We start from the raw sequence: 21,624 nt of genomic DNA, 5'->3' as shown, positions 1-21,624 counted from the left end.
ATTTAAGAAGAGTTTTGATTAATTGACCTTTTTTTTGAAGCAGAAATGTTACTTGTCACAGCATTAAAAAGCAGTGTGACCCATGAGGTGCAACATCAGGACTCTAGAACTAGAACACCCAGGTGGACAACAGAGATTATTGATCACATCAACACACCTGTGTGTTTCATGCTATGACATGCTGGTTTGAGTGAGTATGGCTTGTGTACACTTTATTTGAAGTGTCTTTTTTAAACAGACTTTTATTGTATGTCTGGTGGATTGGGGTTAGGGGTTGTGCATATTGTTTACACACAAAGTTGATAGTCAAATGTTCACAACGTTTTGTAAATTGAAACTAGTTTTAAATGAAAGTAAAAGTTTAAAAAGAAAGTAAATCTAGAATAAATTAAGTTCAGGACTGCCACCAACTCACCCAGTAATAATGCTTATTAAAATGGTGTCCTTGTTTAGATGCTTTTTTTTTCTCAGGAGGGTATCATATTGTTCCTTTAACAAAATAGCAAGACTACTGGATTTTTAAGTCCTCTTTCACATGTGAAACCAAGTAAAGGTTGGTAGCTGCCACCTAGTGGTAATGGATTATAACTGTAAAGACAGTATCATTTCACTCTTCTTATTCTTATTATGGGACCTTTCATTTTTTTATGGGCCCTTGTGCACACACCAACGCCTGTGTTTATACAGCACAGATCCAATGATAAACTTTTACAAGAGTAGCTTGTTCTTCAGCGGCCTCCATATGTCCTCTCATATTTACTTACTCCACCAATGTCAAACTACCGGTGCTCTGGTCATAACAAAGGTTGGTACACAGTGTGATAAGAGTTTCGATGAGGGCTTAACTATCTCCAAATGAACAAATAACTAATAACTTTATGGCCAAAATTAAAGTTTCTTTTTCTGGTTTACGAAGAAATAAAACATGTTTATACTTTATAAGAGAGCTGTATCCACCATCCTAGTGAAGAGTTGGGGTCTCTAATGCCCCAGCTCTCATATTAAAGTTTAAATAAATATATGGCAATTTAAAAATTAAAATGTCTTTTAATAAAGCTTCTCTACATTGATAAATATACACTATAATTTTGGTGACACTTATACAGTAAAACACTTATATTCTAATTACTTTGTTTTTGTTGCCTATAAAATGTCTCTATTCAGTTATTTACATAACATAATGTAAAGATTGGTCGAGCCAAATTTTATATTTCAACTGTCGGATTTTTAGAGACGTTGAACGCACACCGACAGTGACATCATCTAGTCTGACTTTGTGATTGGCTGGACGGCCAGTAACTCAATTGAGTTGCCAGAGGAGGAAGGGGCGGGACAAAACATGAGAGGAGGGATAGTGGTGCTATCATCATGGCGGGATGCATGAAACTGATAAACGGTTTCATTTCTACCAATGCTAAATTAATAGTTTTCATCGTGGTGCTCACCTGTTTACCTCAAACCTCACACCAGAATACAGGTAGGAAGCATTGTTGCGCGGCAATGATAACAACTTAAAGTAATGTGATATGTATTATAAACAAGTATCTTGTTAGCTAACTCGTGTTAGCTTGTGTTTGGTATTTCAAACGGTAACAGAAGTTATAGCTGTGCCTTTGTGCCACTTATTTTCATAGCCTGTTCATTGCTGGCTTTTCTCCGATTCTGTCTCCGTATATGGGTGATATTTACTTAAATGTAATAATTTATCTTGCTTGTTGTTGATTAACTGATCACAGATTTGTAGTACCTATCGTTGCTCGAGTATTCAAACCTGCCCCGCCCTCAGGTTATTCTTAACAAGCTCATTATAAAACCAGTGCGTCAGACGGAAACAGAAACCCTTTCTGCTAAACCTTGAATTATGTGACACTGAGGGGGCATTAAAGGGCTGCTTACAAAACAAGTAGAATATATTTCTTGTCAGTCCAATAACCCTTTAAGAATATCCACTAAGCTTGTAATATGCTTGTATTCGTTTAATATAACGTTTGTATTTTATGTTGACTGTAAAAGAAGTGATGAGAGGCTCAAACTAGGCCAAATAATTAATATTGGTTGTTTTAACCATTTAAAAAAAATCACTGGCCCTTTTAGTGAACATGAAAAATTGTGCATTCAGAAACATACACAGTCATGCAGCTGTTCAGTGCCCAGCTGTTTAAGAAATTACTGATCCGTTTGAAAATTAAACATCACATTTTTGACCCACTGGACCCACAGATTTTTGTCCTTGGTCCCCAGACAAGGTAGGGAATCCAGGAGGTTTTGAGAGACAATTTAATTCAATTTAATTTGAGTCTCCGGGTCCAGATAAAAGACATTGCATGGGATTCATAACATTCAAGAGCACAATAAAATAAAAATATAAATACTAGGGGCCATAATAATGATATTGCAATATATCGTCGTCCCGACTGCTGTGATACAATTATCGTATCGCTGGCGCCAAATATCGATATTTTAATTGTTTAAAAATTCAGCGCTCTAAATAGATCTCCCTGCCAATTTGAGTCACGGCATCATTGTTTATCTCAATTTGTGTCAAAATATGTGAAACTGACACCCTATTGCTGTGAATAATACTTTAATTCTGCACTTCACCTTTTGAGGGGCATATTGTGTTCTTCAAGATATCATGATGTATCATTAGATGTCTTGTAATATATCAATTATCGCAGAATTGCTGTATCATGATATTATCGTTATCGTTACCATCTAGGTTGTTTGTTATATTCTTATTGGATCATAATAAGCTACTTGAAGTCTCTGTATGCTTGCTTCCTTGAGGTTTGATCACAAGCGTGTACAGGGCGGTGTTCAATAAACAGGCAAACTAATGCACTGTTTAGCTTTAGTCTTTAGCTTTAGTTTAGCATTGATACACTATCAAAAAGTATACAATAAAGCAAGTGTTATCCTTCAAATATTTATCTTGATGGAATGCTTTTTCAGACAGAAGACATCTTTTATTTATTTTTTTGATAAGCATTAATCTTACAGTTAATATGCCAACTTGTAAAGTAACATGTTGCAGTCTTGGTTTCATATACGTGCCTCTGCTTATTAAACCCAGGTAACAAGCATCCAGTAATTGATCTCCAGGATGGAGAGGTCTACGTCAACTCAGGGTCAAACAGGTTCTGTTACAAAAACATAGTAGTGCCCAGCTGGAGGCAAACATGGACAAGAATACAGGTAAGTTGCATAATAGTTACCAAATCCAGATCGGTCCAGATCCGTCTAAATTGTAAATGAACTGCAAATGAGCTCGCATATGTTATGACCTGTGACATCAAGAAAGAAGCCTAGTTATTGTTGATTAACATTATATCTTAGAATTCCTTATGGCAAAGCTTAGTTAAATAGGTCAATATTAACCGGTGATTTCTGACAGGTCAAAGTGTGGAGTTCAAACGTGTTCAAGGTGGTCACTGTGGAAGGCGAGGAGGAGCTGCAGGAGCTGGACCGCTTCAGTGTCTGGGGCTGGTTTCAGAGCATGTTACGGGAGCGTCACAATGAAACAACTATTAACGTCAACCTGTTCAGCAACAAGAAGTGCTTCCAGATCGACCCAGCTGACAAAACCCAGTACACTGTCAAGCCCCTCCGTAGTAAGTGGAAAACAAGTTAACCCAAATCATTTATAGGTTATTTACATGACCTTACATGGCCATCACAATGTTGTTTTCCTCTTGCAGAGTTTGATATCTATCTGTTTCTGGTATTCCTGGCTGGAGTGTTGTTGTTCCTCTTTGCAGACTCGCTCAGCAGGTAACGTCTCTTACTTATATTTCATTTTTTAACAAGATTTATGATTTTAATAACCTTTTCTTTTCCTTACATAAAGGAGTCAAATTTTTTTCTACTCTGCTGGTATGAGCACGGGCATGATCGCCTCTCTCATCATCCTCTTTTTCATTTTGGCGCGCTTTTTACCAAAGGTAAGGCATTTTATTCTCCTCAGATATCCATGACTTTATCATTTTTATCTCTCTGTTTTTAATTATTGAATCCTTTTGCTGTGTTTGCTGTTCCCGCAGAAAAGCCCTTTCTATGTGTTGATTGTTGGCGGCTGGTCGTTCTCTGTGTACGCCATCCAGCTTGTCTGCAGGAACCTAAACATGATTGTGCGAGAACACTGGCACATGGCATTAGGTACCGACCCTTTGTGTGGACAGTGACTTTTTGGAATTGGATCATACCAAAGCAACATTCATTATATATTAGATTAAATTGCTGTTTTTAGACCACCAAGTATGTCACACACTGAGACTCTCTTATGCCATTCAAACAAGCATCTTTCTTCCTACTGCTCCTCTTATACACTGTCTAAGTAAATATTTCTGTTGTTGTTCTCAGGTTATGTAGCAGTGGTGGGATTCATCAGTTTTGCTGTGTGCTACCTTTACGGTCCTCTGGTGGATGAGAAGAGCATTAACATCTTGTCGTGGACGCTGCAGCTGTTTGGCCTGCTCCTGGTTTATTCAGGGATTCAAATTCAGCAAGTTGCCTTTGCCATCATCATTGCAGCTTTGTTCTCCAAGCACCTGGAGTACCCCGTGTCTCTGGCTGTTACTGTGTGGAGGTGGGTGTTTGCAATGTTGACAGAAGGTGGCGTAAGAGTACAGTACTTTAATACACTGAAAATGAGTGTGACATTTATAACCAAGAATACTCTTTCTTATTTTATGTTGAGTTTGTGTTGATACACAAAATTATTTGATGCTCTTTATTACATTTTGCTTTTGAGTCATTTATTTTTCAGGAAGTCTTTTCTGCTTTAAAAGTTTTATTGAAGCTGATGAACCTCGTAAACTTAAAGTCATCTTAAACTTTTTCATTTAAATAAATGTCTGTTAAGTCACATGAGGTAACACAATGGTGACTGATGAACGCCTTTGCATTTGCAGTATTACAGACTGGGTGTCTGGTGTGACTTTCTTAAAAAAATCCCAAGTGGCGCCCAGTTAGTGACGCGCTTTCCATCACCCAGCAGTGGTTGGTCTGCCAGAGAGGGTAGGCGGAGCTAAGCGGCTGCTTTTCCGCTCTCTGCAAGTGTTGCGAGTAAACAGTAATCTACTATGGCTGAACAAACTAAGAAAAGATGGATGACTACAGATCCAAAGAAAAAGAAACAAACTCGACGCTCAGATGAAGCAAACAGTCTAAAAAGGAAAGCGACCGTCAGCCAGGAAAATCAAGAGTTACAACCGGAGCCAACCGTGGTTAAATTGGGACGCATGCGCCCGCAATTGCCTTTTATCGCCAGTTTGAGATTATATCTTTAAAGTAGTCATATAAACATCGGATGTTATGTTGCATTTCTCTTTAGAAACAGTGTTTATATTGATTCCTTATTATTCTTTTTTTTTTTTTGAACATTTTTATTCAGCTTTATATTTAAAGATACATAACTCAGTTGCTGAGACATAATTAAAATTTTTCAAGAATTATTTACAGTTCGGCAAACGTACATTAAAAAAAAAAAATAATAAAATAAAATGCATAAATAAGATTCATGGCAACGTCTTCAACCACATAAAGAGGAGATCATTGAAAGTTATTGAAATTGAAAATTGCTTCTTCAAAGCAGGTATCCCAGAGATATATATATATATATATATATATATATATATATATATATATATATATATATATATATATATATATATATATATATATACACATACACACACATATATATATGTATACATATATATATACACACACACACACACATATACACATATATGTTCCTAAACAGACAGGCAATTAATAGACTTTCACATTCAAAATTAACAAAAAGAAATACACATAATATTTCCCTTTAAGTGAATTGAGATTATGAAAACCAGTCTCTTATCCTATCGATAGAGTAAGGTAAGTGCTGACAGGGGCCCATAGAACCTCGAACAAGTCCACTTTCAGGTGGAGTTTCGCTGTTATCTTTTCCATCAAGTTAACTCTTTTTAGCCTTTCTCTCCATTGCAGAAGGGTGGGAGGTAGAGGTTTAAGCCAGGACATGGTAATCATCTTCCTCGCTACCAGAAGAAGGATGTGTAGCAACCGGGCCTTTCCTTTATCAGTTAAACCATCTGGTAATAAACCTAGGATAAAATGTGATGCTGTTAGAGGAAGATTTACTCCTAGGATGGTTTCAGTTTGGGGCAATCCCAAAAAATGTGAGTATGATCTCCAACCTGTTTGCAGTTCCTCCAGCACTAATCTGTCTTACTTTTGTCATATTTTGATATTAAAAACGGTGTCTTGAAGTATCTCATTTTTAATTTCCAACTCAATTCTTTCCAAGTCGGACTGTTAGTTATCTTATGCCCCAGATCACACACATCCTCCCACTCTTTATCTTCAATGACCACATTCATCTCCAGCTCCCACCCTTCTTTTACATCCACAGTATTTCCTGAGCATTGTGCCTGTAAATATCTGTACATATGTGAGACTATTTTCTTAATATTTTTTCCATCCATGCTCCTCATCAGGAAGTCCTCTATTGGAGTGGGCAGTTGTTTAAGGGTGCTCCATTCCTTGTGTGACATCAAATAGTTTCTCAGTTGTAAATATCTATAAAACTCTTTATGGGACAAACTAAACTTATCCTGTAACTGCTTAAATGACTTTAGGGTCTCACCTTCAAATAACTGGTTTATGATCACAAGACCTTTTTCTGCCCAAGCGTTGAACCCTGTATCCAATTTATTTGGCAGGAAGTCTATGATTTTTGCAATTTTGACCACTCTAGATATTGTTAACGGCGCGCCTATCTTTTTCCTAACCTGAAGCCAGACCTTATGAGTACAGTTCATCCATTCATTTTTTATCTTAAGTTTCTTCCAGTTCTTTTGATCTAAGAATGGTACTTTCTCAAGAGGTACTAATGGGCAAGCATGTTTTTCTAGTTCAAGCCATTTTGTCTCCTCGTCTTGTATTACCCATTCGGCCATCCCGCGAAGTTGAGCTGCCCAGTAGTATAGTTTCAAATTTGGCAGATTAAGGCCTCCTTGCTTTTTAGGGTAATGTAACACCTTCTGTCGAATCCTAGGTCTCCTCCCTTGCCAGATAAATGTAGAAATCATTTTATCTAATGTTTTAAAAGTAGAGCTTGAGATCCATATAGGCAGGGACTGGAAGAGATACAACAATCGGGGGAATACATTCATTCTGATTGTTTCAGTTCTTCCAAGAAGAGAGAGCGGTAAGATCTCCCACCGAGCCAAGTCCGATCTTATCTGAGCAATCAGTTTACCATAATTAGCTTTAAATAATTTTGAGGTATCTGGAGTGATTATTATTCTTTTTTTAATCAAGCGCATGATGTGTTGTGCAGGAAAATGAGACGCTGGGTTCACTGGAAGCCGGAGCCGCGTCGCCTGTTGACTGAGGAGGAGTATCAGAAGCAGGCGGAGGAGGAGACTCGGCAGGCACTTGACGAGCTGAGGAAATACTGCCACAGCCCGGAGTTCAGCCCCTGGAAGGCCGTGTCCAGGCTTCAGTCCCCGAAAAGGTGAGTATTGTGATTGAACTCAGTCTTTAATCTGTTAAAACAAAGGATGCATTAAAGGCATTCTTTAAGTTCAGTCCCAGCCTTGGTTTGACAAAAATAAAAGAAGATTCAACTCATGAACTTTAATGTCAAACTGGGTAATAATTCATTATAGTATTACCATGAAATTAATATAAAAAGTGTACACCTTTTTTAGGAAATGTACCTGTTCTAATTGCCTTACAACATTGAGTCAAAGTAGATTAACTGTTTCTTACCATCCTGATATAGGTGTAGGTTTTGACACAATTATGACTCATAAAAAGTCAGACCTTCCAGGTACAGTACAGGTGTATATATGCTTCAATCAATTGGATGTGATATCTGTACTCTTAAAGAGCAGCTCCAGTCGTGTTTTAAGACATATAAAATGCTCTGCTTGAAATAATAAATTGTGTCTGATATGTTTTGTATGTAATTATCTTGTGAAAATCCTCCCAAAACATCTCCTCCTTCTCCCTCATTAAAAATTCCAGACTCTGCATCGTCCCCGCCCACTCTGTACGATGTTTCTCCTTTCGTAAAATTACAGCCAAAAACAAAACACGTCTCTGCCGTCGTTTAGTGGCAACTTGTTGAAACTTAGCTAGCTTGAAATGTAGTCAGTAGTAGTAGCGTAAACGTTGGTAGTCTGTAGTGAGTTAGCAAAAATTACGATGACGGTTACAGCTGGCTCACACATCGCCGAAGTGGTTGCCATAGGTTGCATATAATGATATGCATAGCGTCACCCCGTCCATTAACGGGATTGGCTCCTTAGGTTTGTGACGTCACAAACCTGCCAATCTGAAAACGTGTTGTTCAGCCTGTCCTTGGTACGCTGCAGTTTAAAAGCAGACAGGCCCAGCCATGGAGATGACTGCTGATGTTGTCCCTGATATGTCTTGTAGCACATGAAAAACACCACATGGAGATGTTTACAAGGTTAAACACTTCATTTTCACTGGAGGGGGTCTTTAAATACCTGTGTATGGTTTAAATAGCACATATCATTGGTGTTGTTGCTGATGTTGTACCTTTAACCCTCAGGTTTGCCGATTTCATCGAAGGGTCGCCTCACTTGATGTCAAACGAGGTGTCTGTCCACGCACAGGAATATGGGTTTGGAGGATCATTTTTTGAGGATGAATTTTTTGACACAGACGACGAGGAAGAGGAAATTAAACCTATGATGAAACCAGAGTGAGACGGCAAAGCTATGGAGGACGTATTGAAACAGAAACTGTTATTACTGCCTTTCAGAAAGGTTGGACTGGAGACCAGCTCCCAGAGGCTCCTGTGCAAATATCAAAGCTGACTATGAGCGTTTTCTGGATCACGCAGTCGGGATTATCAGTTCGGTCACAGGAGCCACCGCATGTACTGCCTTACCATGAAAAAACACTGACGATCACAGTGTGGTCAAATCTATTTCAGCAAAGTATTGTAGTTTCAAAGACTGTGCACTAAAGCCTGATGTCTTTTTTTTTTTATAAGGAGCAAGGGCTTCTGTTAAAGTTACATTAACATTGATAGAAACAAGCTGGAGGTCAAAGCAATAGAACTTTTAATGTGTGCTGGTAGTTTGTGTTGTCTTTAGCTGTAGCTTAGGAAGGGTTTTTTACATTTTAGTTATCAAAACATTTTGTGTTCACGGCCTTCGGGCTCAAAATGGGCTCAATGCAATGAAAGTATCCATATCCACATCATGTGAAAAGTTCTCACCTCTCTGAACAGCTGAGTGATGATGTGAGAGTTATTATTCTAGCTTCCAGCTCGGGGCGAGGTTTCTTTTCACTGTCTACTTTTTAATGGACATAGATCAGTGGAAGTATCCCAAAGTATTTTGAATAAAAAATATGAGTTCTGACATTCACGTTTTAGCATTGTTGTTTAAGATTAAGAGGACTTAAAGGTTAACTGAATGTCTGTGTGGCTGTGGTTATTTATGTAATGTGTTCTAAGCCAAAAGCTGAGGTTTCATGTTCATAGTGGGCATCTTAACCTGCTCTGAAACTAAATGTATATACTGGAGGGGAGTAAATTTGTTCTGAACCAAAATACAATTTTAATTTTAGTTCTTCCCTTTTATTCTACTTTCAACTTCAACTTTCTTCTACTCTCCGCTCGAGTTCAGAGGTAAGTATTGCACTTTTTATTGTACTACACTTACCTAGAAATAACTCTACTACCTCCTTTCTGGATTAAGTTTATAGCTGCATTGTTATAGAGTAAGTACTGGCTTGGACGTCGGGGGCCTTTCTGTGTGGAGTTTTCATGTTCTCCCCGTGCATGCATAGGTTCCGTCTGGGTACTCTGGCTTCCTCCCACAGTCTAAAGAATAGAGATAGACCGATATGGTTTTTTCAGGGCCGATACCGATTATTAGTAGTCAAGGAGGATATTTGAAGCCGATATTCATTTGCAGTAAAAGTGAAAATATTGGTGTAAAAATTTTGAATAATACAAACTCCAACACTTAACTTTGTTGAAATGCCTTTAAGCATATGCATCAAAGCCAAAATAATCCAGTTTTAAATTGATCTCTTATCGGCCGTCGGATTAAAAAAAAAAAAAAAAGGCAGATGCCGATATGCGTCAAAATGCCGAATATCAGCGCCGATAATCAGTCTATCCCTACTAAAGACGTGCTCGTTCGGTTCATTGGTGACTCTAAATTGCCCGTAGGTGTTAATGTGAGTGCGACAGGTTGTCTGTCTCCATGTGTCAGCCCTGTGATTGACTGCCGATCAGTCCAGGGTGTTCTCTGCCTTTCGCCCAATGACAGCTGATATAGGTTCCAGCCCCCCCGCGACCCTGAACAGGATAAGCGTGATATAGATGATGAATGGATGTTGTAGATCAGGCTACCCAACATTATGTGAAGTAGTTAAAAATTCTGGGCAGAATTATTTGATTAATGACAAATATCATTGCTGCTTTTCATCAATAACCTCTCATTCCCAACGATTTGTTTTTGCACTATTTACACGTCAGAGTTCGTTGCATTTAAAAGACTGTTTTTACAAAAGTGACCAATAGGAGGGAGATAAATCTTGTTTTGCCTCAGTTATCTTGAATCTCAAATGAAGCAGCACAAAAAAACATTCCCTTTTAGGTTTTCCTTGTTTTGGGGCCTCATATTCAAATCGTCTGGTACAATATGACTGTCTTTTCCAAGAAGTCTCAGGAAATTCTTCCACTCGTACATGAGAAAATCTATTTTTTATATCTGCACTTCAATCATGGCATCTTTTTTGTTATCTTTTAAAACAGAGTTACATGGAAACATATACCGAAGGAGTGACTGGCATACACTTGAACTGCACACGGCTCAGTCCGAGACCCGCCCTCAGATGTAAACTGCATATCTTGTACTTTTGATTAAGGTTTTCTAACCGCGCATTAAATGGAAGCAGATCTGGGAAAAATTGCAGTTGACCGAATTTGCTGTTTCAGTGAGATAGTGTTATCTTGAATCGTGTACTTTTCAGTATATGTTGGAGAAAAGGGACGTTGTACTCATGGTTCTCTCCCACTCTTCACAGAGGCGTATCTGATGACATTTAGCCCAGCTGCCCTCTACATCCCACTCCTAGCTTCTTTACATTAAAGTAATGTGCAGCCTTTGAAGCCAGGGAACACCCCTGATAACACGGTTTCCAAATGATTCCACTCAATTACACAGCATAAATGAATAAGCTGATAAGGCTCACATTATTTGCATGTTTCTCAGGCTCACATTGGCACGTGGCTTCATTTCCTGTGACTTACTTCCCCAATACAGGATATACTAACAGGGAAGCCTCAGTGCAATGCAGACAGGACCACATCACACACGGAAGGGGGGGAATCCCTTGGATAAATGAGCACATTGCAAACACTGTGACATCAGTGTTTCATGTAAAGTGTCTGGAGTTCCCCACAGTTTACTACCAGGCGCACATTTAATCAATTCTTATAAACCTCAAGGGTTTTGTAGTTTGTGCAATAAAGATAAGACAACCACATATGCACATGTAGCTCCTACTGCTCATTTTATAAGCAGGAAAAGAAATCCAACTTTTGTAGCAAGCAGTAAATTACATGATTATGTGCATCATAGCAAAACAAAGACTGCAGTGTTTACTGTCGGCATGTAAATGCATGCTGCATGTAAATCCTTCATAGTAAATCAAGAAAATGAAGCAGGAAAAATGGGAGACTTGTACATCATCAGAACATGAAACACGCTGCCGCAATGAATTAGAAATTAATTCATTCACATTTATGGCAACAACCAGACAGTTTTACAGACATGCAGCCAGTGCAGTTTGTAACAGAAAAACAGGCAGAGGGTGGTGACATTTTGAAAATTATGAATAAACATAACATCCTAAAGCAGTGACAAAAATACATCAGGAATGTCAGTAAAGAAAAATAATTACTGTCATAAAACAGCAGCAGTGCATTTACTTTTTTTCAGGCTGCACGGTGCAGCAGAAAACTGCATCTTTTCTATATTACTCCACACAGTCTGTACAGAGAAGACAAATCAGTCTGGTCCTCTTCTCCTCAACCTCAAAACATAAAAAGTTCAGCAGAAACAGAAAACTACAAGTCCAGTGTTGGTGGTTAAAATCCAGTGACACTTCTGTCAGTATTTGTTGATTCCAAATATTCGTACTCCGTGAAATTGAGGTAACTTTGGGAGGAGGACACTTAGGAGGGAGCCTGTGTTGATTAGGAAATGTGTGGGATCGTATTTTGTGTAGAAACTGGCAAGAATATACCTGCAGAGAGATGAAAATAGTGTCAATATAGCATCTACATGTCAGGGTAATCTTTTATTACTGCAAAAATATACATAATAAAAAACTTTAGTCTCTAATAGGTAAGCTACAAAGTGAAAAAACATGACTTACATGATAAGAGACAGCTTAGAGGTATGGATTTATTCTACACTGCTTTTGGTCTGCATCATAACATTATTAAACGTTTTTTGTTTAAGCTAGCTACAGCTCATTAAATATGCTTGCAGCAGTTTTCATTTCAGCCAACAAAATCTGTTGCTGGCTAGAAATGAGAAGCTAATTTTTGTAAACAAAAGTCTAAAATCAAGGGCACATTGTTTCCAAAATAAGTATGAATTTGCTGTAGTAAATCTGGCTATTAGTTACTATAAACTGCACTAGCTGTATGAGGCTTGACATGTCAATTAGCCCAAACGTATTCCCAGATGGTTTAAACTGAAGCTCCCAAACAGCCTGAACAAGGAAGTCAAAAACTGACTCATTCCAGCTAGCATCTCGCCTTTTTAACTACACGCTGATTTGCTCGATTTGTAGAGAAACTACAAACCATTTTCCATAAAGGCAGCTAATATACTTACAGAACAATTGGTGAGATAGTGAGGAATTTGCGCGAAGATGTGAACTGCACACCGTAGTCCATCTGTTCCCAGTGTGTGAGCAGACGAGCTTTGCCTTGGTCTGGCGTCTCAAAGGGAGTGCCCTTCACGGTGTGTAGAAACAGGTACATCACCTGCACACGAAAAAAGGAAACAAAATATACAACTATGATCATCCAAAAGATTTATTTTCAGTTTATATATACTTGATGGGATGGGAAAATCTACCCTATGATGAAAAGAAAATGAGAAAATAAAGGACCAGTTTGATATTTAACAGACAGATGCAAAAGTGCTTTGATTTTGTCAACTTAGTCTCAGAAGAAAGCAAATAAACATATTTCCCAAGATTCTTTATTGCAGTTCTGCTCATTGAATTCAAACATTGCCCACAATGCTCTAATACCCAGAGATGTATACAGGATGACTTTACTGACCAGGTTGTGGATGACATTGGTGAGGGTCCAGACGAGTGGCACAGTGAAGAAAGGAATGCTGAGCAGGACGATGTGCAACACAACAGTCAGCAGCAGGTAGGTGAGCCATATTCCTCTGCTGTTCATCACCCGTGTGTTGGGGTTCACCTCGCTGTGAGCTACGCCCACATTCATCTTTAACACAGAGAGAGGCAAAATGGAAGAAATCTGGATGCTGAGAACAAGGGTATGTTGGTTCAAGAGGCAACCACAGACAATGATTTTTGCAAACAGGCTAAATGAGGAGAAGTCCTAAAAGTTTACTTTAGACATGTGGAAATTGGTAGTGGTGGTGATGAGGTTGATCTGCTGAAATCAAGTTATTAAAATCAAATTTTCTTATGTGCAGAACTCTGCTTATGGGACATAACCGTCAGACAATCACCAAACAATACAGGCGTGATAATGCATCACATTGTTGTTCAATTTCATGTTTCACTACGTATTAAAATGATTGCATCTATTTTGTTTTGCTCATTTATAAGTGCTAATTAGCCCTATGATTAACTGCCGACCAGTCCAGGGTGTAACCCTGCCTCTCACCCTAATGACAGCTGGGATAGGTTCCAGAATTTGGAGCATGGGGCAACCCACAACCACATAGCAGCAGAAATTATATACTTCATTTTGACATGTTATATTATTGTCTCGCCCTCTCCCTGACATGCCTCACTATCCATGTCATCCCTTATACCCATTACCCCCCACTTCTCAGCCAATTAATAATTACTCCACGGACAGACATCTCCCTCAATAATACATTCCAAAAAATAAAAAATACTCATTGTTACTGTTCAAATCATTATTAAATGTTGGGACTTTATGCCTTTTTATTGTAATTAATGATTACTTATGTCATGACTGACTGTTGGTTGGACAAAAGAAAAACAAAAGAAGTGCTTTTAGGCTCGGGGAAATTCTGAGGAGCAGTTTACCCATTTTTTGTAATTGACGGTCATTTTTTGTAATTGACGGTCATTTTTTATTTTGCTGACAATTACGCGAAAAAAATTGCATCTTCACTACAAATTCGGGGGAAATACCCCGCCCGTCTGAGCTGCTCTGTGTCACTAAACAGGCGCTTCCTCTCAAAGGACTCCTTTACATCACTTAGCTAACTTTGCAGCTAACTGCAACATTCAAACACTATCCGGGGCAAAAAGCAACTATACAGTAAAACTAAGGCCAAAGTCTGAATTATTTTACGATAACTTGATAGTAACTGTCCACACAATGTCCAGACTTTTTAACTCCAGCTTACAATTAAACGTTAGACAACAGTTGACGCCTGGAAGCTAGCTAACAGTTGAGCTGCTATCTACAGGTTAGCAAGCTAACGTTAGCTGTAAGTTACGTTAATCATGATGTAACGGTCGCGGACAAAAGTTAACCCTGAAGGGTATTAAAGCTTCTAGAAAATCCTTATAAATATGCCTCGCCCGTGCGGTATTTCAAGGTTAAAAACTTGACGTTTCATCGGAGCAAACTTTACCTTCCTGTGTTGTCGTAGCTCACCAGGAAATTCCTTGTTTTTTCTTTGACCCCGCCTTCATTTAGGTCTGAGCTGGTTCCTTCGCTGTCAAAACTCCACACGGTGTCCTGATTGACGGCGGGTAGACAGGTGAGAGGCAGGTGGGCTGACAAAGCACGACTTTGAGCAAAGATCAATTGTCCCCAAAAAAATCCCCGGGTCCCCAGCAGTGATAGTGTTAATTCCCACGTAACTAGTAAATGTCAGTACTGTAACAGGAGACACAGGTTTGAGTGTTTCACCTGTGCTTCAGGTTTCACCCTCAATCCTGCAGCTTTCATCTTGCTTTCACTTAAGCTTGTTTGTCTGCAGCAGTTATTTGTGCTTTTAAGTAAGATTATAAGGGATAATGTATAGTGAGCAGAGGGGTCGTGTCTCACCCTGAAGGGGTTCCATTCCACTGCAACAACCTGCTCACTATACATTTTCCCCATTATTACACAGCTTTTTACGTATGAAATGAATTATTTGACACAATAAATTGATTTGGAAATAATTCTATTAATTTAAAAATGATTCTCTCTTTTAGCGTCTTCTTTGGACAAAGCTGTACCTCTTATCTCTTTGCTGATTTTGTTCTGTACATGCTTAAGTGGTGGTTTTAAACAAAGATTCTCAACCTGCTTTCTCTAACAGTCATATGCATCACTCACTTAACATTTTTGCCCAGGAAAATGAAAACAAAAGCAGCGGGCAGTTAATCGCTTCATCTGACACCTACCACCGCCAGCGGCTTCAGGAATAAAAACTAATCGAATAAAAACTATATAGAAATAAACAATCTTGTCGCTGATGGTCTGGTTTGCTTTTATAGGTTATATCGAGTAATCAGAATTAATTTCAGTCTGTTTCATAACCAGCGAAAAACTCCTCACAGGAGCTTTAAAGATTATTTCTCAATCAGGTACTGCTAGTTCCTGTGAGTAATAACAGCTAGCTTATAAGCTCATTTTAATATGAGTAATAACATATGGCCTATTAGCTCATTTTAATGTAAGTAATATTAGTTTGGTTAGCTCATTTTAACGCGAGTAATAACAGCTAGCTTATAAGCTCATTTTAATATGAGTAATAACATATGGCCTATTAGCTCATTTTAATGTAAGTAATATTAGTTTGGTTAGCTCATTTTAAGGTGAGTAATAACAGCTAGCTTATTAGCTCATTTATGTGAGTAATATCAGTTTGGTTAGCTCATTTTAACGTGAGTAATAACAGCTAGCTTATTAGCTCATTTATGTGAGTAATATCAGTTTGGTTAGCTCATTTTAACGTGAGTAATAACAGCTAGCTTATTAGCTCATTTATGTGAGTAATATCAGTTTGGTTAGCTCATTTTAAGAAGGCTACTGAGTTAACCATTGTTATGGACACAGCTCTCACTGTGAGTTTAACAGACCATTTTTTAAACGGATAACAGAAACATTTTTAAATTATTAAAAACATTTCCAAATCAATCTTTTGTGAAAGAATTGATTTGCAACATTGCAAAAAAAATGCTACTTTATAGAAACTAATATATTCAGACAAATGATGTTATATTTGTGCATAAGAAAGCTTCCGGTGTGGCTCAAATCCACAAATAAAAGCCTGTTTGTATAGCTGTATAAATCAGGGGCTTTGTATGTAGGTATTGAGGCCTTTGCGCAAACTCATCCAAAAGAAGAAGTGTTTTTTTGCAGTAACAATCTACAGACTCATTTGATAAACCTGCAGTTGTAAATCAAATTTCTCTGAATAAACAGCCCTGACTTGCAGTAAACTGTAAATTAGAGCAGGGCAGTGAGAAACGACTAAAAGACGGGAATGAAAACAAAAACACAAAGGCTGTTACCAGGTAAACTGAGCACACTGCTTCCCGATAGCATGACAGGTGTGTGGAGAAATTAAATAAGGAAGTGATGTAATGCCTTTCACAAATGACCCTTGGATTACAGGTGCATGACATCCTGAGGAATATTCATTTGCTGAGTTAGTCATGTTTGGAAAACGTTTTTACATGGTTATGAAATTACAATTGTACTGTTCATATTTATAGACCTGGATTCTTTTCTCAGCCTTTGTTTCTACGGTCAAGAGTGAGATGCCTTTGTTGATCCCTTTACTTCTTATTAATTGCTTATCAAACATTATAAATTATATGATAAATATCACAAGTGACTTACTGTAACAGGTTGAACTTCCTGCTTGCATCATTCTCACACAAACAATTGATGTGCTCACAGCAAAATAAACATTGCTTATACAAGTTCCCACACATCTTTGATATGACTCTGTCCTCTGGATTATCAATTATACACTTGATTGACTTCACTAGAACTGCCAGAGATCAAAACCGAATGTAGGACCTCAACTTCTTTGCCAGTGTGTTTGCTTTATGCTTACTATGATATTGCTCTGGGACTTTTATTGCTGAGTTGCTTCTTCTTCTTTTTCTTTTTCTTCTTCTGTTGGGAAAATCTGCATTCCCATTCATGAAGATAAACAAAACTTTTCACATAGCCCCAGGTCCAAGCCATGTCCTTTATTAGCGTTGTGAGCTTTAAATTGTGATAGTGGCACTGTAGCAACTGTCTGACGTTTAAGCTTGAAAAAGTCACAAGATAAGATATAAAGTTATGAAAGTAGCTGAAATGGTCAGATGCCTAGAGCTGGCAGGAATTATGACTTAATCTCTCTGTTTTCTAACTCCTCCTTGTTTGCACAATTGTCACCAAAGTTGCACCAAGTCATCTTCAAACAGTCCTCCACAAATGATCATTCATTCAATTTAAAACTTTATTACAGACTCAAGGTCCAGATAAGAGACAAGACAATACACAGAATTAGTTATAAGTCAGATTGGTAGCGTATAGCACTACATCTGATGTTTGAAAAAAACTGAGCCGACAAACACATGCAGTCATGCAGTCATAAACATTTCACTTGCACTATCATCTGGGTTGCATCATTTTAAGCTACTTGTAATATCTTGCTTGTAGTTTGTCCACGGCTGTGCAGTATACAGAGGTGTACAATGAGCTCTGAACAGACACATCTTCACCTGTACACATACTAAACCTTAGTGAAAGAGTGTTTGCTTGAGCGTACATCTTGTGGCATTGCCTGTAATTATCAACGTCATCTCTCATTTGTTCTGTGATAAAAAATTCACCCTATTACAGACACCAAGATTATTCCAAGACAATGTGGAGTTAGGACATTTCAGCCTTTTATCTTCTTTGGTGTGACAAATCAAGATCCAGCAAGCTTTTGATCAAAAATTGAACCTAAATTGTAAACAGCTACTAAACATTTCTCACTGAATGAATTTAAAATGTTCATGCAAAAAGATTACAGAATTTTGTTGTCATTGTGGATGTTATGTGGACGATATTAGACTTGTATCTCATAAACAGTGTTTTCAATTATATCCTGCCTGTAAACTATTAGACATAGGTGTGCCACTGCAAATCAATCTTTGTAAAACAAATTACAGACATGTTGTCCAGATAATAATAATCAAATGGTCTCTTGATATCAGAATTTTGACACTAATAATTTATTACTGTATCATTTGTCTTTCTCCTCTTCCTCTTCCTTTAAATCTTTGTCCTTCCCATAATGCCTGACCCCGACTCATTGCAACAACCTTACTTCCTTGTTCGTATTTTTGTTTTTATTTATCTATGCATTTGTGCATTTACTGATCATTCTCTTGCCTCTCTTGTTAAGCTCTTTGTAAAGTTTCAGATATACTTGCTAAGTGCTCTGAGGTCTGACAGACAGGCTGACACTGCAGACAGGATTCTGCAGGACACGACAAGAGGCTTAATGAATTCTGGATAATGAAGTCACTCCGACAACAAACTTCCTTGTTGAGCATTCCTGTGCGCTCACACTGACCTACTTCCTCTTCCCATTTAAACTTAACACCTTCCTTTTTTTCTACTATGAGCCACTGTTGTCACATTGCATCATCAGCATGAGAGGGACCAGCAGTTTTAACACACTGACTGTCTGGAGGAAGTATGCAGGAAGTTGTGGATCTCCGAAGAGCGGCAGGAATCTTTTGGGAATCTACAGCTTCCTCCTCGCCTCAGCACGTTTGTCCAGTTTTTGTTCTGGAAATTCATTCTCATTCAAGTATTTTTACTGCAGGTTACATCATGATTGTTTTCAGTCTAAGGAACAAAAGCCATGAAAAATACTATGACGCCATTTAGGAACCACAACACAAATGATGATTTAAGTCAGATTATTTATTATGCACATTGTGTGTATGCTGCACACAGATTACATAAATATAATACATAACTGATTCCAATAAATATAAGTTAATAAATATCATAAATATGATTTGAATAAATATGTAATATAGATATTATTCCATTGGAAATACCTCCCATTCACACATGGAAGAAACAAGAGTGAAAACACTTTTGTAGACACATCATCAGCTCCTGAAAGCTGTACCAGAGGCTTTGATCAATATGATCACACTAAGGATGCTTTCAAAATTCACAAAAACATTCCTTGCTCTACATGCACTTCTGAGCCGAGCCGTCGCTGTGATGAGCCGGATCACCGACAGCAAAGACCCGAGCACTGAGGATGGAGAAGGAGAAGAGTCTGTCCAGAGTGTAATGGCACAGAGGAGCCTCCAGTGAACGACGGAGGGGCTGGGTGTCTTCTGTGCTCACATGGGACTCCTGGAGAATCAGAAAAAGAATACATGAAGCTGCTGCCAAACATTAATCAGAGCCACAAGGCCTCTGAAGCTAGTAGATAAAAAATAAAAAATGTATCCATCCCTCCTGAAGTTTGTAGGCTGGAGTGCGCTTACCTTGTGGTGCTTCGTCCCCATCCTGGAGGTCACACATTTGCTCATGTCACTGAGCAGGTTGTCCAAAGCCGGCTTCACTTTGTTTGCAAACTGTGAGCAGCTCTGAAATCCAGAGATCCTCTCCACATAAGAATGGTAGTTTCTAAGGACATTGAGCATCTTCTCAGGGCACGTCTGAGGAGCAGAGGGAAAACACAATCAGGAACTTAATGTTTCAGCCCTTTAAGTTTTTACTATCATTTATATGATTTATTGGTAGTTTAGTTGCTTACCGAAGACCTCTGCTTGAGGGTCTCAGGATCACACATGTCTTTTGCATCCATCCAGGCCAGTGAGGTGCTGAAATTGGACTCACTTTTGTCACCATTTCGTGCCTGAAGATTATTGGAGACAAACATGCTCAGTAAACTGTTTTTATAATTTACAGTCATAAAGACATCAAGCAACAATATTCCTATTTATGCCAAAACTCCAATGATATTTTATAGAAGCCTCTAATTAAGCAGCACATAAAGACTTAACGTTAACTGAATTTCACGTGTTTACAGACATGCTTCAACATAGCAAAATACATATTTGTAAAATCTGTACCATAAAAAAGAAAAGACAATTATTTAAATGACAAAAAATATTCCAAATAATCAAAAAAAATGAATAAAACTTACCTTTATTGATGCAATTTTGGCTTGACGATTTAGCTCCAAGGAGCTGCTTCGTACATCTGCGCATGCGTCCCGCAGACTGCGCTCGGTTGGAGCGGCGGAGGCAACCGCAAAGAGCCAAAAAAGAGCCGCAGCAAAAGTCGTAAAGCAAAAACCCATGTTGAACGTTTTTAATAACTAAAGACTGAGTCTGAGTCCTGTTGTTCACTCGTCGCTCCTGTGAGAGTTGTGTTGTGATGTGCTGCGAGTCCTGCTTTTTATTGTTTTTTGAAGATGCGCAGGAGGGGGCAGTGAGTCAGCGAGGATTTTCCTGGCAGGTGAGTTCATGTGCCAATTAAACAGAAGACAGAAGACAGACTGGATGTGTAATTCGAGGTCATGAATGAACACTTGTATGATCTAATTGTTAGTGACCACAAAAAGGGAAGGGAAGAATCATCTGCTGAAATCAATATTGCGGGACAATTAAACAGTTTAAGTGGGCTATTAAGGTTAATTATGTTACTTATTAATTTTGATATTTTTTATTTTCTTCAGTCATCAGTTAACTGCGATATGGGGTTGCTTTGATACATAAACATCAACCTAAATATATAAACATATATTATATACAATCATTTATTCCCTCACCACTATGTAGGCTAGGTGTAACAGACAATATATCACTAATTAACCTGAAATAAGTTCTAATCAAGTTTCACATCTATGGCTCTGCCGGGGAAGTGAGATTAACCTTTACATTTTAGGCAAATAATGAGCTCAATTCTTCTCACAGATTTGACAAACTTTCCATCATGAGTCCGCGACCTGCCCCTCTTCTCTTCCAGAGAAAAACATTTCAGCTTTTTTTTCATAGAAAAGAACTGATAAGGGAAGATGCAAGATATTTTCATGCTGACTGTTAGTCTTTGACGTCTATGTTCTAGGCCTACATTATTTTTTTTAAAATATAGATAGGTATGCCCGTAAAAGAAAGATTCACCGCACTGAATAGGATATTTTATTATCAAAAAAGCTATATAATTCACCATCTAATATTGTATTGGTAGACAAGTGAAGGGTTTTTCAATAAAGTTTACTTATAACCGGGTACTACTTCTGGATTGAGATTAACACAGAACAATTGCATAGCTTCTTGTTCTGCTGCTCGAATGAAATTAGTTACATTTATGGTAAAATCATCACATTTTGTGCACCTGAT

General features: G+C 38.1%; 2 protein-coding genes across 2 annotated transcripts; one reads left to right on the top strand and one right to left on the bottom strand.

The window, feature by feature from the left end:
* Positions 1-1,368: 1,368 nt before the first annotated feature.
* nemp1 (nuclear envelope integral membrane protein 1) lies at positions 1,369-9,569 on the top strand. Its single transcript, XM_069660561.1, has 9 exons — positions 1,369-1,477; positions 3,074-3,195; positions 3,395-3,611; positions 3,699-3,771; positions 3,848-3,941; positions 4,041-4,155; positions 4,360-4,585; positions 7,346-7,522; positions 8,591-9,569. The coding sequence occupies exons 1-9, from the start codon at positions 1,369-1,371 to the stop codon at positions 8,745-8,747; spliced, it is 1,290 nt and encodes a 429-aa protein (XP_069516662.1). The 3' UTR covers positions 8,748-9,569.
* A 1,985-nt stretch (positions 9,570-11,554) lies between these two features.
* Positions 11,555-14,947, bottom strand: ormdl2 (ORMDL sphingolipid biosynthesis regulator 2). Its single transcript, XM_069660365.1, has 4 exons — positions 14,898-14,947; positions 13,367-13,540; positions 12,912-13,063; positions 11,555-12,312 (listed from the first exon to the last, which is right to left on the bottom strand). The coding sequence occupies exons 2-4, from the start codon at positions 13,538-13,540 to the stop codon at positions 12,177-12,179; spliced, it is 462 nt and encodes a 153-aa protein (XP_069516466.1). The 5' UTR covers positions 14,898-14,947; the 3' UTR covers positions 11,555-12,176.
* Between the last annotated feature and the right edge of the window lie 6,677 nt (positions 14,948-21,624).

The sequence above is a fragment of the Semicossyphus pulcher genome, unplaced genomic scaffold (genome assembly GCF_022749685.1).
Source record: "Semicossyphus pulcher isolate SPU_LCO1_2020_fin unplaced genomic scaffold, fSemPul1.0.p SCAF_13, whole genome shotgun sequence".
NCBI lineage: Eukaryota > Metazoa > Chordata > Actinopteri > Labriformes > Labridae > Semicossyphus > Semicossyphus pulcher.
The sequence above is the reverse complement of the archived record's forward strand: the minus strand, read 5'-3'. Positions and strand labels throughout refer to the sequence as shown.

Excerpts from the sequence above, each read along its gene's own strand:
- ormdl2 (XM_069660365.1), bottom strand. The coding sequence starts at position 13,540 with ATGAATGTGGGCGTAGCTCACAGCGAGGTGAACCCCAACACACGGGTG. Across the intron at positions 13,064-13,366 it reads CCAATGTCATCCACAACCTG|GTGATGTACCTGTTTCTACA; the intron begins GTCAGTAAAGTC and ends TTTCGTGTGCAG. Across the intron at positions 12,313-12,911 it reads ACTATCTCACCAATTGTTCT|GTATATTCTTGCCAGTTTCT; the intron begins GTAAGTATATTA and ends ATCTCTCTGCAG.
- nemp1 (XM_069660561.1), top strand. The coding sequence starts at position 1,369 with ATGGCGGGATGCATGAAACTGATAAACGGTTTCATTTCTACCAATGCT. Across the intron at positions 3,772-3,847 it reads TTTGCAGACTCGCTCAGCAG|GAGTCAAATTTTTTTCTACT; the intron begins GTAACGTCTCTT and ends CCTTACATAAAG. Across the intron at positions 4,586-7,345 it reads CTGGCTGTTACTGTGTGGAG|GAAAATGAGACGCTGGGTTC; the intron begins GTGGGTGTTTGC and ends TGTGTTGTGCAG.